At 47.8% G+C, this 15,990-nt stretch overlaps 1 protein-coding gene across 5 annotated transcripts; it reads right to left on the bottom strand.

Annotated features, from left to right (window-relative positions):
- Window positions 1-728: 728 nt before the first annotated feature.
- Window positions 729-9,532, bottom strand: Akap5 (A-kinase anchoring protein 5). 5 transcript variants are annotated; one of them, XM_076550896.1, is made up of 3 exons: window positions 9,376-9,532; window positions 5,751-6,997; window positions 729-5,678 (listed from the first exon to the last, which is right to left on the bottom strand). In XM_076550896.1, the coding sequence occupies exons 2-3, from the start codon at window positions 6,766-6,768 to the stop codon at window positions 4,585-4,587; spliced, it is 2,112 nt and encodes a 703-aa protein (XP_076407011.1). In that variant the 5' UTR covers window positions 6,769-6,997; window positions 9,376-9,532; the 3' UTR covers window positions 729-4,584. The 5 variants fall into 5 exon arrangements, with proteins under 5 accessions (XP_076407011.1, XP_076407013.1, XP_076407008.1 ...); XM_076550898.1 differs by having other exon boundaries at window positions 729-5,609; XM_076550893.1 differs by having other exon boundaries at window positions 729-6,997.
- Window positions 9,533-15,990: the final 6,458 nt, after the last annotated feature.

Below are 15,990 nucleotides of genomic sequence, written 5' to 3'. Positions count from 1 at the left end.
AAAGACAGGCTGGGTGGTAGTGGCCCATGCCTTTAACTGCCCTTGGGAGGCAGAGGCAGTGGATATGGAGTTTGAGGCCAGCCTGGTCTACAGAGGGAGTTCCAGAACAGTCAGGGCTACACAGAGAAACCCTGTCTCAAAAAAACAACAACAAACCCCAGGCCCCTGACCCTGAAAAAACCAGAAAAGCAACTCATGCCATTGGTAAGAAACAAGGAAACTTCCTTTTGGTTTGACTTGGTTTGGTTTTGAGGTCTTGGGGACTGAGCCTGTAGCAAGGACTGTGTCACTGGGCTCCAGAGCCCAAAGTTCAGATGGCATCAAGTTCAGAACTGCTTGTTCTTACAGCTGTATCCGTTCGGAGTCCTGTGTGCATGCCTTTGCTGACGGTGGACTCCTTCCTGCCTGTCTTGTAACATCTGTGTGATCCCTAGCAGAGTGGAACTTTTTATAGAACTCAATGTTCTCATCAATGTCATCTTTACAGTTTTAGGAATGAACATAATTTACCATATTCCTTTTTTTTTACTTTGTTGTTGTTGTTGTTGTTTTGAGACAGGGTTTCTCTGTGTAGTTTTGGTGCCTGTTCTGGATTTCGCTCTGTAGACCAGGCTGGCCTCAAACTCACAAAGATCCGCCTGCCTCTGCCTCCCAAGTGCTGGGATTAAAGGCGTGCGCCACCACTGCCCGGCACCATATTCCTTTTTAAAAAACACAGGTAAAATAAATAAGCTAATATAACATTTATTCTGTATTAATCAATACATGTATTAATTCAGCTTGAAAACTTTTTCTCTACAGAGTATTATTTCTTTAATATGAGTCTCTGATTCACAGTAATACTAATGTTAGGGAGGATACAAAATGGTACTCTTACTTTTATAATGGCTCATCCATTTAACATTTCTACAGGCCAAGAACTGACATGTGTGGCATTTTACAGACCTTTTTTTTTTTTCTGTACCTGGTCACAAATCAGAATGAACATACTGTGTCCAGACTGCCATATTCAGGTCCCGGCTCCCCCACTCCAGACAAAACCACTCTTTCTACTTCCGTTTGGCATTTCTCTTCCTGCACTGTCTGTGGCTCTGCCTTCCCCCTGGTTTCTGTTGCTACTTCCTTCGCCACACACACACACACACACACACACGCACGCACGCACGCACGCACGCACGCACGCACGCGCACACACACACACAGACTCATGCACACACACACACACACACACACGCACGCACGCACGCACACACACACACACAGACTCATGCACACACACACACACACAGATTCATACACACACACACACACACACACACACACACACACACACACACCCTGCCCAGGATGAGTGTGGGAGGTCCTATTATCAGGGTATTGACAGGCATTAAGCCTAATCCATGGTAGATCTAACTTAATCGGTACATCCATACTTTATGTAGATTCATTCTAATAAATTTTTGTCTCAAGGATCATTACAAAAAATTCTTTTAAAAATGTGCAATAAAATGCAGTATGGATTGAAAATTTCAATGCTCTATAAGAAACCTTATTACACAGTAAGACAGGAATTTGAACCTAAAGAACTCTACAATTCACATGAAGATATTTTTAAAAAAATCCTAAAAGGGCAGGCAGAAAACTCAGATCCTGGCCTGGCTAGTATTAAGCTAGAAAGTAGAATACTTACTCAGTAAAGCCAATATAAAGATCTTTTCAAACAACAGGGTTCTAAAGTCTAAGAATCATTTTAAAAATCCTGCCACAACCCCCTAAAAAAATTCTCAACTATAAAAAATAAGGCAAATTGAAGTTAGACATTTGCAGATGACGCGAATTCTGGGCCCCGAGTCTAGGCAAGGCTGGCCCAGGGCCTTCTCACAGGCCACACAGCGAAGAGCCTGACATCGTCTCTCGGAAACAAAGACCCACTAAATAGTAGACCGATTAAGATCATCACCAGCTTCATGCTGTCAAACCCACTGCCTGGGAGGAACATCATGCAGACAGCTTCTGTGAAGAGCTCCGATTGAGCCACATGCTTTCCATTCCTGGAGGTGGAGGGGGTGGCAGAGAGCATGATTTCTGCTGGAAGTTCTTTTGTTTTCTGCTACCTTTACTTAAATGTTACCAGGTACTATTTTTAATATCCTAAAAAGTGCTGTGAAAAAATGTTAAGTGAATAGTGACACACCACACACACACACACACACACACACACACACACACACACACACACACATTCATGGCAAGTGCTTATATCCTCTGTAAGATGTGGAGTGAGTAAATAATACTTGACTCTTAAGAGGGTGAAGATAATATATTGAAAAATTATCGAGTATCTGATAGACCCCCTCAGCCTTCAAAAATTCTGAGTTCAAAAATAAATTTGATCCTAGCTGACAAGTGTTCATTAAAGGCAGATTTCAGTTAAAATCAAAGTGAATGGTTAATGATGCCTAAATCGATGCCTTTAAACTGGCTAGTTTAAGGCCAACAGGGTGTAAATTGAGTCAGAATCTTTCTACATATTTTTCATAGGTCAAACTGCTTGAAATATATCCTAACATAATTAAATATTTTATGGTAGACTTCCAAGCCATCTCTCTGATTCCTGCTTATTTTTATAACAACAGAATAGTTTGGATCACCCTAAATTTGTCTATAATTTGGCCATATAGCAGATATATCAGATTGCAACCCACTGATAAATTTCTGTATTCTATTTCCAGATGGAAATTCTCTTTATTTAAGTCCCTAGAAAAGCCACAGAAACCAATGAAGAATGGAGAATATATTTTCTTATAAAAACAATCAATCTTAATGCATTCTAACCAAAGGTATATTTATCAAACACCAGTATAGGAACACACACACACACACACACACACACACACACACACACACACACAATCCAAAACTTGAAACTTGGGGCTACTTTCTTACCCCCCAAAATTACACATTTACTTTGTGTTCATTTTTCAAAATCCCCAAGTCCAAAATACCCTTGATAATTGCTAAATGCTGTGTATTTTATAGCTCTTTCTCATTCATAAGATATTATTAGAAACTTTAATGTAAGTATATTGGCTTGGAGCCATTCTTAAAGTAAATAGATACAGGATTATTTAAAATACTGCAAAGTGCATCAGCCTTAATCAGGCATTTAAAACTGTTCATTTTAAACATATTTGCTGGTAGCTATACAAGTCTATTAGCACCATACACTGTGGGTTAAAGTATTCTCTCAAAGATGATTTAGCAGTGATTTTTGGTTTTATGTCTAAAAAGGTAGGTACACAATTAAAAGAAATGTATTGGGGGGTGTTTTTATCTTGTTAAATTGAATGATGCTCCCATCACCCATTGAAAACATGAAGACAGGCAAGCCTGAAGAAAATATTTTCACATTCCAGCCAAGAATCTTGCTAAACATCCACCATTTAGTTCAATTCCAAAGCCACGTTAGTTACTTCTGTAAGAGATCACAATACGTATTTACAAAATGAAAGCATAGGGAAAAGCAATGTGTACATATGCAGTCCATAATCACTGTAAATGCAGAGCGGATGAACATCATTGGTACTCGTCCTCCAGAGGGCGCTCCTCAACAGCCGTCGTACCCGCTGTCCAGCCTCAGCAGTAACAAGTAGTAGTAACATCATCACTTGGTTAAATAGCGGGGTGGGAGTACTGTACAATAGGAACCCTGACCCGTGGAACTGGGAACTGTGTTACAGTACCATGGCTAGACACAACGAAAAAAACACCGGTGTTGAAAATCTATGCATCAGCATGAATTTTGATTTTTTTTTTTATTCAGTTGTATACATAGTTCATGTTTGGCCAAGAAGAAGTATTTTCACAAGAATATTATGGTTTTCCAGCTAAGGGAATTCTCTGTTATCTGGGAAGTTTGCCTTCTGGATGAAAACTACTATTCCCTTTATTTGTTTCTCGCGTCCCAGCAGATAGGGCCACACGGAGATGGGTCTATACAGGTCTGCTGGGCGGAAGGAAGACAGGGAGGGAAGAAAACGCACTCCCGTTTCCACGCTTACACCCTTGACAACTACCTGGCTGGCCGAAGGAACCTGTGAATGGCTTTTGTAAGGAACTTGTGCGGGGCTAGAAACCCACTCACCTGATTCACCATTAGAAACAACAGGAAAATATACTGTAAGAGAAAAGCGTTCGCCTAGACACAGGGTTGAACCATCAGAAAAAGCCCAGACTTCGTGCATTAGGGAACAGCAAGGAACATACAGCATGCCGTGTGCTCAGTAAACGGTCTTCCCCAGAGCACTGAGCTCGTCGCCTGTCATCTCTGCACCTTCCTGTACGTCACGGCACCCTGGGATGTGTGCTGACTCCCTCCAGTCCAGAAGTGACTGTTGCAACGAGTTCCGTAAACTTCATTTATTCTTTGGCACTTCCGGGCTGGAACTGTACCTTTAAATTCCACAGACAATAAGCCTCTAATTGATTACTGAGAAAGAAGTGCCACAGATGTATAAAATAATTCATCTTTAAGTTTTGGTTGTTTTTTTTTTTTTTTTCCTTTCCCACAATCTGGAAATGGAGTCACTGTAACAGAGTATTTATTTTATTATCCTCGGAAACCATTTCATTAACCAGCTGCTCTACAGACAACTGGATAGCATTCTTGACGAGAGAAGAGGCTGTTTCTATTAAGAGTGTTTCATATTGTTCTGAAGTTCTCCCTTCGAAATCACTATCATTAGCAAAAACCCCTACTTGCTCATTTTCCATTGAAATTAGGAATTGCTTAGGGACATTTTTAGATTTCTTAGCATCAAATTCACTGATTTCAGTGTCTGTAATGATAATAGCAATTGGCTCCATTCTTTTGCTTTCTTCTGATCTGGGTTTCTCTGTATCAATTCCATTTTCTTTCAGATCTGGTGCCTGGGCCACTGTGATTTCCTCTTCCCGGGCCACTGCAGCTTCCTCTTCTTGGGCCACTGCGATTTCCTCTTCCCGGGCCACTGCGGCTTCCTCTTCCTGGGACACTGCGGCTTCCTCTTCCTGGGTCACTGCAGTTTTGTCTGCCTGGGTCACTGCAGCTTCCTCTTCCTGGGACACTGCGGCTTCCTCTGCCTGGGACACTGCGGCTTTGTCTGCCTGGGTCACTGCAGCTTCCTCTTCCTGGGACACTGCAGCTTCCTCTTCCTGGGACACTGCGGCTTCCTCTGCCTGGGCCACTGCGGCTTTGTCTGCCTGGGTCACTGCAGCTTCCTCTTCCTGGGACACTGCAGCTTCCTCTTCCTGGGACACTGCAGCTTTGTCTGCCTGGGTCACTGCAGCTTCTTCTTCCTGGGCCACTGCAGCTTCCTCTTCCTGGGTCACTGTGACTTCCACTGCCTGGCCCACAGTAGCTTCCACTGCCTGAGCCACTGCACTTTTGTCTGTCTGGCTGACAGCAGTTTCCTCTGCCTGACTCGGTTTACCTTCTTCTGCCTGGGCCACAGCACTCTTGTCTGTCTGTCTGACAGTCTCCTCTGCCTGACTCAGTTTACCTTCTTCGGCCTGGGCCACAGCACTCTTGTCTGTCTGTCTGACAGTCTCCTCTGCCTGACTCGGTTTACCTTCTTCGGCCTGACCCACTGTACTCTTGTCTGTCAGTCTGACAGTCTCCTCTGCCTGACTCGGTTTACCTTCTTCTGCCTGGGCCACTGCACTCTTGTCTGTCAGGCTGACAGCAGCCTCCTCTGCCTGACTCGGTTTACCTTCTTCGGCCTGGGCCACTGCACTCTTGTCTGTCAGGCTGACAGCAGCCTCCTCTGCCTGGACCACTGTAGTTTCTTCCGCTGGGCCCAGCGTAATTTCTCCTGATGTCTTCTCTTGGGAAGCACTCCGCCTACTTCCGTCATCTTCCCCCCTTGGAACACTTTCTTGGATGGCGCCACTGGGTGCTTCCACGCTGCGCTGATACACGGTTGCTGGTGAGGCAGGGGCGTCAGAGGCCACGGGACGAGGGCTGCCTGCTTCCGAACTCTCAAGTGGACTTGCTTGCTGCGCTTGTACGCTTTGCTTTTCCGTGCTCACTCTCGGTTCCTTTTCCAGCACGGGAGTGCCCATCTGAACCGCCGAAGACTCATTTTCTAACTCCAGGTCCACGGAAACCACGTTCCCTCTGGATGTGAGACTGTTGCTCACCCGTGATTCTTGGGCCTCCTTACCATCTTCCACCAACACACCTTCCTGCCGGCCCTGTGTGGACTTAGCCTGGCCAGCTGACTGGGTCTGGGCTTTTGTCTCCAAATCGTCAGCCCCTCCCTGGACTCTGCTGTTGTAGTCTGAGTCTTCCGTGAGTTTAGCGTGATGACGTCTCTTGGCCCCCCTTGAGAATCTTATGCAAGGAATCCCAAGTCTGGATTTTGCCTTCTTCTTAGGAAGAGCCACGTCCTCAGGCTGCACGTCGGCCTCCGATGGCTTCTGCTTCTTCGAAGACTCTGACCTTTTCCCGTGTGTCACGAGGCGTTTGACGGAGGCCCAGGCCCCCGCTGGCTGTGGCTGAGCGGGGTCCCCGGCTTCAGGGGGGCGCTTCTTTGTGACCTCGGCAGTCTTGGAGCCAGCTTTAGGCTGCGTCCTGTTGGCTTTCTTCCTTCTCTTGAAGCAAAGCGTGCCTGTTTTTCCCTCCTGCCTCTCTTCCTGAGGACTAACGGCTGCTGGCGCCTTCTCCTCCTTGGTTTCTATCTGAATCTCAGAAACTCTGCTCTCCATTTTCACACTGCACTCTTTCATTCTCGGAAAGGTCTCCTCTCTCTTCCTCTTGAAGCCTTTGGGGACGAATATATCGCACCAAGTCCGGTTTCTCCTGGGGGTTCGCCCTGCTCTCGCTCCACAGCTGTGTCTATGGCTTCTTCAGGACACAAATGCCTTGTTCATCTGTTGCTTATGATTTCTTCCTTTAATTTCCTCTTCGAATTGAAGCTCTTTCCTGGATAAAATTCTCCTTTATTCAAAGACCAACCTGATAAGAGAAAAGAGTGAGGTTTTATTTCACCACAAGCCTTTTATTTTTAATATAAACTGCATCATATGGGGCGTATGCTCCACAGGACATACAAAAACAACTATGGCTACACAGGGAGGCTTGCTTTACCCTAGCAAAAAAGATCCCAGTGAGAACCCATTTTGTTCTATTTTTTTTTTTTTTTTTTTTTTTTTTTTTTTTTGCTAAGGCTTCGTCTGTGGTCACTCTGCAAGTGTGCCCTTGCTCTTGGTCGCCTCCTCCATGAGTTGTTTATGGCCCCACACAGAAAGTTTGGCAAACAACAACAAACAGCAGAGGACAGGTGACCGGCCAGCTGGACTACTTTCTCATCACATACAGTGAAGAACCGCGACAAGGTGAGGGCCTTAGGAGATGACTCCTGAGCTCCCAAGTGGGCGCCCGGGTGGGCTCGCAGAAAGCCTTGGGCTAGATGAGGTCCCAGCCAGAGCCAGAAGTAGAGATTCTGACTCTCTGGTGTTCTTCCTATTGTAGCATACGGTTTCTGTTCTAAAAATTCCATCCAGGGGGTGCTGCTTTCCATACACACTCTCAGAAAAACCCAGCGTCGCCGTCGGTCTCCCGTCTCAAAGTCGTTGCGTAACTTTGACATTTTCACCGGAGTGTCTGCTACTCATCCTTCCCCACTGTAACTGCACACAGCTGGAGGGAAGTCGGTGCTGGGACCAGCCAGCCCTGGTTGGTTGTGCAACCCTCGTGTGCGAGGCAGTACCCCCGAGCACTTTCACATCCGTCTCTAACCTGCACCACAGCATCCCGGAGTGAGGAGGTGGTGAGATCTCCATCTGCACTTAAAGCAGCCTGCCTGAGATTACAAAGCTAGCCAGCCCCGGGTGCTCAGATTTAACCAGACACTGCCTGTGTCTGAAGCCCGTGCTCTGGATGCCGTGAGAAAGTGAATTGCTCTCACACCTTCATCGGGGGCTGGTTGTGGGGGTACAGGACTGCGATTCCAGCAGGTGGGAGGGAGGTGGAGGCAGGAGAATCACCCAAGGTCATCTGCAGCTATCTAGGGTGGCTGGAGTCAGCACTGGCTACATGAGACCCTGTCTCAAGAGAGGAAAAAAAAAAAAGAGTAAAACTCAGCTTTGGGTCTGTGCAGATAGCTCAGTGATAGAGCACTGGCCTAGCATGCCACAGGGTCCTGGACTTGATCCCCAGTGCCACCAAAAAATAACAATCTACAGAATGGAACAGCTTACAGAATGGGGGCATAGGATGATTCCCGACAGCTTTGTGGATTTTAGTTGATAGGTGTCCTAAGTTAGGCAAATTATTCTGCTTGCATGTAAATCCTTCACTGTGCTTCCATTTGGGTACCAGCTCCTAATTCTCTGTAGAATTGGAACCCTGAAAAATCATTTTAAGATCTAAGGGGATTTTTTTTAGGGTAGGTATTACACGTTTCATGTTTCTACACAGACACATAAATTCTAGACTAATGATGGAACCAAAAAACACAGTCTCTCCTCACACACCCTTGATAAGCACTAGAACCAAGTCTTAATGGCTCTAAGCCCGAGCGAGCATTCCTTCTAAGCAGAGGATGTATCGTTAGAAGAAATAGTCAAATGCGATCGTATTCCGGAAAGTATCTGAAGCTAACCCGAATGGCCCAGATGCTTGCACGAGAGGGCTTCTTTGAATGTACATCACCGTAGAAATCAACACCCCAACAAGTGTAGCCGAGGCGGAGAAAGGATGGAGCCAGCAGGCGTTAAAACTTTGCAGAGTGTAAAGACTGCAAATGGTTCGCCTTTACCTTCGAGAGGAGCTCCATTGCCTTGGAAACCCTAACGTCCCTGCTGTCCTTCGCTGGCAGAATCTCATGTCTAAGGCCAAAGAATACAACCACCTCCCTTTCCCCCTCTTGAGCAGCAAAGAGCAATCACTATCCAAGCAGAGCAAGGACCTTTCCCAGAACCAGAAACGAACCGCGAAGCTTCCTCCTTGGAGGAAGGACTCTATCCAGGCTTGACGCCCCTGTGGCAGGAGACAGGGCTCAGAAAGGAAAATACCGGGGGCGTGGAACAGATAGCCCAGCTTCAAGCTATCTGCAGAATTATCATAGACCGGAGCCGAAAATCACAGTTCCCCAGAAAGCCTTGAAGAAGGATAAGGGTTAGGTAGCCGGTGCCAAGGCACCAGCTGCACCGCGTGCGAAGCGAGCGGGTGGCAGAACTGCCCAGGGTCACCCACCTGGAGACGCCTGAGGACCAGCGACCTTGCAGTCCGCGCCCCTCGCTGTCTGGTGACCCGGGGTCGCCGTCACCTTCCCACCAGGGGCTCAGTACACCCGATCCTGACCCAGAGCCTCTGGTTCTGCCTCCACTTACCCAGAGCGTCGCGGTCTCGGGCCAGCCCTGCTCCCGAGGTCGGGGTGCACGGGCCCAAACAACGAGGAGCTCCGGAGGCCGCGGAGCGCGCAGCCCTCTGCAGAGGGACCGCAGCCGCGCGCCCCCTCCCCAATGCGGAGAGAGACAGCTGGCCGCGCCAATGCGAGTGGAGCAGCGGGGCGGGGCTAGGGCCAGGGGCGGGGCGAACTCAGCAAGCCACCTGCCAGCAGACTGCCCCGCCGCCTGGGAGAGACCTTGGTGCTCCCGCCCCGCACGCATCCCCGCTGCATAATGACATCAGGGTCTGGGTAGAGGGGCCAGCAAGGCAGAGCAGAAGGACCGCGAGAAGAGGGTGGAGGGCCCCTCATTTCCTGAGACGTACAGCTGCAAAAGACCCTGTTTGAAATGATAAGGCGCCCACCATAAATTCCCCTCGAACATTAAAAACAAGGTAGACAGCATATCTTCCAAGAAAGATTGATGGGGTTGGAAAGATGGCTCAGCGGTGAGCAGCACGTATTTCCTCTTCCAGAGGATGCGAGTTCGATCCCCAGCATCCAAATCAGGCGGCTCGGAACCACCTGTAACCAACGCTACAGAGATATCTTACTTCTGTGGGCAAAATACTCACGTGCACACGACTGCCCTCCCCCCCCCCTAATTAAAAATAAAATTAAAAAGTAAGATTTATAACTGTACAGTCAGAAGGGGTCATCTGGAAAAAAATTACTTTGAGACTGAGTTTTACTGAAGCTCCAGCAGACCTGGAACTCTAAACTATGTAGACCAGGATGGCACCCAACTCACAGAGATCCACCCACCTCTGCCTCGGGAACCACACCTGGCTAGAGAGAAGGTTATGTATTTGGTCAAAAACAGAAACAAAAACAACTTTGTCAGACTGCAGAGGCCAAGCTGAGATCAGCTAAACGGATGTGGTCATCCACGTTGACAGAGGAGCGCACTTTAGAACATGGCCCATCTAACATCTCACATCAGAATCGCAGGTCATTACTGCTTCCTTTAGGACATTCCCCGGGGACTGCTCACTTGGTTCCTCTAAAGCGAGGACGGAGATAAGGGCACTAGACATTCCAGCGCCATTCGGAGCAAAGGGTGCTGGCATAGTCCACACCAGGGCGGAAAGGTGTCATGTCGGGTGAAAAGCAGCTTCCACAGCTCAGGACCAGTGGCTTTGGGGTGTTTTCAAGAGCTTCAGCTAAGGTCCTTGAAATGACATCCCAGTCTCCCCCAGGCTTTCCCTAGCACAGAGCTCAGGAACCCCAGTAGTGTGGAAGAACAAGACCCCTACCCTTTCCTGAGTGGACCATGATCTCTAGAAAGGTTAATCTCGGAGTCCACTTGGGGATGGTTTTTCTAGGAATATATTTTCCCTCCCTAAGATTTCTAGTTTAGACTTACTCCACCAAGATAAGGAATGAACTCTTGGGACACAAAGCTGATATGATTCTAAGTTTGTAGATTAAAAGTTAGTGATAAAACTGTGAAATTGGACATCCAGATTCAGTCAAAGCAATCAAACAGTTCAAAGGAGGGAGCTGCAGAGATGCTCAGAGGTTAAGAGCTCTTCCTGATCGGCAGAGGACCAGAGTTCAATTCCCAGCACATTTTAGATCACTCAGGACTACCTTTAACTCCAGCTCCAGGGGATCCTCCATCCTCTTCTGGCCTCTGCAGGCACTGGCGGTGGGCGACACATACACACACACACACACACACACACACACACACACGCACGCACGCACGCACGCACGCACGCACGCACGCGCACACACACACACACACACACACACACACAGCATTTGCCTAGAGTGCACAAAGCCTGGGTTTTGCACATGGTGAAACAAGCCTGTGATCTCAGCACTTAGGAAGGAGAGATGGTAGGATGTGAGTTTCAAAAGCCATCCTTGGCTACATAGGGAGCCTAAGGCCAGCCTGGGCTACACTACATGATATCCTGTCTCAAAAACAAAAGGAACTTGATTTAGCTTTGTTCGCCCAGCAAACAATGACTATGGTCTTTTTGTCCCCACGTAGGTTATATGTTAACCCCGCTTCTGGCTGTTGTGAACTTGAAACACGCCGGGAGTGTTTCCCATGCCACTCAAGCAGCAGAGGTGCTGTGACTCGAGGGCCTCCCAGTCCAGCGGGTCTGGGAGTTGGCAGTCGTTTTAGGAAAAGCAAAAGGAGGCTGGTTCAGACGAGGATAGGGTAGCACAGCTATACCGCTGGAAAACACCTGGAGCCAGATGTGGCCGTGCAATCCCAGGACTTGAGTAGCTGAAGCAGGGGGATGGCAATTCCCTAGCCAGGCTATGCCACATAGCAAGACTCACTTAAAAAAGAAAAGGAAAAAAAGGGGGGGAGGGGGAGATGAGAGATGCAGATTGAAACACCAGCAATAAAGAGAACCTTAGAAACGTATAGTTCTCCTACTTGCTTTGCTCTTAAAAAGGAGCTGAACAGTCTAAGAGGTGGATTTCTCTTCTAGTCTAAGGGAAAAGACAATTTATATGATCAACAATTTATCTGACATCTCTCTCTCTCTCTCTCTCTCTCTCTCTTTCTCTCTCTCTCTCTCTCTCATGCATGCACACACCCCCAGAAGAGAGGGAGGGAATATTACTATTAATAAAATTCTGCGTTTGTGGCTTTTCTGTAGGATACGATTAGAACTTGATGCCAGATGTTTGAACAATGCACCCCGTACCTCACGCATGAGAGAAAAGGAAACCTGTCATTCCTAAACACACTTAAGCGACAAGACGGTTGAAGCTATTACTGTATTATTGCCTACTACTCCATTTGAATTATGTAATTAGGAAATGGGCTATAAATACCTCTCCAATCTGACGAGGAACTATCCTTACAGCTAATCTTATTAATGTCACAGATAGAGCGAGCCAATAAAATAGCCTGCATATGCATCTGAACAGCACTGAATTGATTATACCATCTCTTCCGTTCTGGTCCCCATCCACACAGTCCAGACTTTAAGCTACCAAGGTGGTCCCCACTCCTTGTTGACCATTTTTTATGTTCTTGAGCCTTTCTCAGAATAAGCCTTCCACAGTACCTTCCTCAGGCACACCTGGGGCTCCAGGTCCCGGGCGGCTGGATCTATTTGTGGGCACCATGAGATCTGCAGGGAGCCAGCACAAACCCAAGTGCCTTACTTGGCAGCACATACGGACTGCTGTCGCTCTTAAATTATGTGTGTATACATCTTCAGTGTACAGCATCTGAGGTGCAATCGGGAGGCACAGTCTGCTTCTCCTACCAACATGGAGAGGGGAGGACCAGAAGATAAGACTGGGGACCAATGGACCAAGGAGGGACTGCTAGTCCGTGGTGAAGGGATAGGACTTGCACTGGTGACGTGGACACGTCCCCCACGCACTGACACTTCTACAGGTATTTTATACGTGTGGCTGCAGATACCCTATGCTTTCTTTCATTATGGAAAGAGCCTCTGCAGGCTTGTACTTGTGGCACCTTTGAGCAAAGATCCCAGAATCAGTTGCATGAAACCCCCTTGCCAATCAGGGGTGCTCAGCAGCCGCCATGACCTCATCTTTTCTTTAAGCTTTCATACACTTAGTTACCTCTTCCTTCTGGAGGCAACCGGAAAGGACCCGGTTTTCTACTTTGTACGCTTTGGTAGGAGCTGCCTTCCTGGAACGGCTGAGAGGCAGCAGAGAGCAGAGTCCTCGGAATAAGGTGACAGCAGACACCAGCACTGGAACCCCGAAATGCCTTTCCGTACAAAGAGATGGAAGCCTAAGCGATCACAATGCACGTACACATTTCCATGCAGGTGTCAGCTCCTGTCATGACGGCGGAGTTTCACTGGCAGGGGTTCGACACGTGGATGCTTGCACACAAGTTGCAGAGACACATGAGTTTCCCAGGTTTTCCACTCCCCGTTGTATTCTTTATTTGCTTGTGGCTTTGCTGCTCAAACCCAGGGCCTCACATGCTAGGTAAGCCCTCCACCACTGAGCGACACCTGAAGTCCTATGCTACATTACCTACGATAGCAAAAACCACAGGGCTGGAGAGATGATTCAGGGGTGTAGAGTGTTTGCTGCTGTAGTATGTAGAACGGAGTCAGGATTCCAGCGCCCATTTCAGGTACCCATAAATACCTGTTACTCCAGTTCCAGGGGATCCAATGCCACTGGCCTTCATGGGCACCAGCACCTTCTCCCACACTGATAGACATATAATTAAAAATTAATCTTTTGGTCTTTCTTTCCTCTTTCCTTTCTGTTTTTGTTTGTTTGTTTTATAAGACAGGGTTTCTCTATGTAGCCTTGGGTGTCCTGGAACTCGCTCTGTAGACTAGGTTGGCCTCAAACTCAAGAGACCCACCTTGCCTCTGCCTCCTGAGTGCTGGGATTAAATGCATGCACCACCACGTCTACCTTAAAATCTTAACAAAACAAAACAAACCCAAACACTCAAATTCCATGCCTTTAAATCCCATCACTCTGGGAGGCAGAGGCAGGAGGATCTCTGAGTTCAAAGCCAGCCTGGTCTTCATAGTGAACTCCAGGCCAGTCAGAGATATACCCTGCCTCCAAAACACAAAAAAGAAACTTTAGGACCTGAAAAGCTCCTCGGTAGTTCAAAGCACTTATTACTCTTTCAGAGGACCTGAGTTAGGTTCTCAGCACCCATCAGGAAGCTCAAACACCTATAACTCCGGCTTCAGGGGAGCCAACACCCTTTTAGCTTCTACAGGTACCTACACCCACATATATGAAAATAAAATGAATTAAAAAACTACTCGATCTTTAAAAAAGGGAACTTATTTATTATTTATTATTGCATTAGCGTTTTATCAGGTTAAATCTCTCTCCTGCCACTATATTCATTTATTCATTGTTTTCCCCAGTACTGAGGACCTACTTCCCCAAAGTTTGGCAGTTATGGAGGAGGCCTGCATCCTTTAAGAGGGTCTCTCAGTCACTGTGTCTTGTAAGATCGCTTCCTTCTTGTTTACAAACTGATTCCTAGCAAATCCCATCCCAGATGGTATTCTATAGACTCTTTTGAGGCTCACAAGAAAGATGCTTCCTATCAGGGACAGCAGTGAGCACTCCAAATGTGTCAGAAACTGTACAGAGCACCTAGGACTTGCTTGCTGACTTCAGAACTACCCGTGAGGAAGCAGCCATAGCCCCTTTATCTCCATAAAATGGGTGAGGGACAGGGAGGAGGTGAGGGGACAGGAATGGGGTGAGGGGACAGAGAGGGGGTGAGGGGACAGGTGGGTGCGGGGACAGGTGGGTGAGGGGACAGAGAGGGGGTGAGGGGACAGAGAGGGGGTGAGGGACAGGGAGGGGGTGAGGGACAGGGAGGGGGTGAGGGACAGGGAGGGGGTGAGGGACAGGGAGGGGGTGAGGGACAGGGAGGGGGTGAGGGGACAGAGAGGGTGAGGGGACAGAGAGGGGGTGAGGGACAGGGAGGGGGTGAGGGGACAGGTGGGTGAGGGGACAGAGAGGTGGGCATGGCAATAAGGACCAGCCCTGAGGCCTATGCTCATGACTCCTTTGCCATCGGCCTCCCAAGGTGCTGCCGTTGTTTCTTCGGACCACGAAACCGTATCACAACACTGGTGCGAACCCATCGAATTAAGTATACCAGAAGCAAAGACACCTGGGAAAACAGAGCTCCGTCCACATCTGCAGTGTTTAGCTTTGGCACCAGGGGGACGCAGCATCGGGAAGGAGCCAATGCAGGAAGAGAGAATAGAAGACACGGGACAAGAGAAGGGAGGACATGCTGGAAACTTCGGACAAAGCAAAGCTCCCAAGACAGTCCGCATAGAGAGGCGGAGCCCAGGTACTTCTCGGCAGTCTAGCAAACATTTGCTAAGCCAGCGGGGCAGAAACGGCCCCACCTAAAGCTGGTGCTGTCATCCTTGAGGACTCAAAATGGAATCAGTGTAGATGCCCGCCGCCAGAACGGATAACTAAAAAGTGGTACATACATAAAATAGAATTTTATCCAGCCATGAGAAAAAAATGAAATCATGAAAATGGATCATTATATTGAAGTGAGGTATCCTATGCTCAGGAGACAAATGCAGCCTCTTCTCTGTTACGTGCAGATTCTAGCCTCTAACTGTAAAATGTGTGTATCTAGGTGGGAGTAAGTAAGGGCAAAGGTCAGGAAACTAGAAAGGGGTCCATGGGAGAGGGGTGGGGATGCCAACAGAACACGGTGAAGGGAGAACACCAGAGGGAAAAGGTGAGGATTGGGGGAGAGGGGACGGAGAGAACCAACCAAAATAACGTATATAAAAACCTACTTAGAAATCTGTTGTTTTGTATACTAACTTATAAATTGTATCTATCTATCTACCCACCTACCTATCTATACACACACACACACACACACACACACACACACACACACACACACACTACACACCCCAGTTACAAAAAACAACAGCACTAAGGCAGTAATCAAATGGGATCCCAAGGTTGTCAAGACATCCATATGGGCAGCAGCTTCCCTGGGGCCCTCAGCCAGACCAGGACGGTATAAAACAGGGAAGTCTCCTCCCATACCGACCCCCCCAGG

This window comes from Peromyscus maniculatus, chromosome 14 (assembly GCF_049852395.1).
Source record: "Peromyscus maniculatus bairdii isolate BWxNUB_F1_BW_parent chromosome 14, HU_Pman_BW_mat_3.1, whole genome shotgun sequence".
In the NCBI taxonomy this organism is placed as follows: domain Eukaryota; kingdom Metazoa; phylum Chordata; class Mammalia; order Rodentia; family Cricetidae; genus Peromyscus; species Peromyscus maniculatus.
The sequence above is the reverse complement of the archived record's forward strand: the minus strand, read 5'-3'. Positions and strand labels throughout refer to the sequence as shown.

Excerpts from the sequence above, each read along its gene's own strand:
- Akap5 (XM_076550893.1), bottom strand. The coding sequence starts at position 6,768 with ATGAAAGAGTGCAGTGTGAAAATGGAGAGCAGAGTTTCTGAGATTCAG.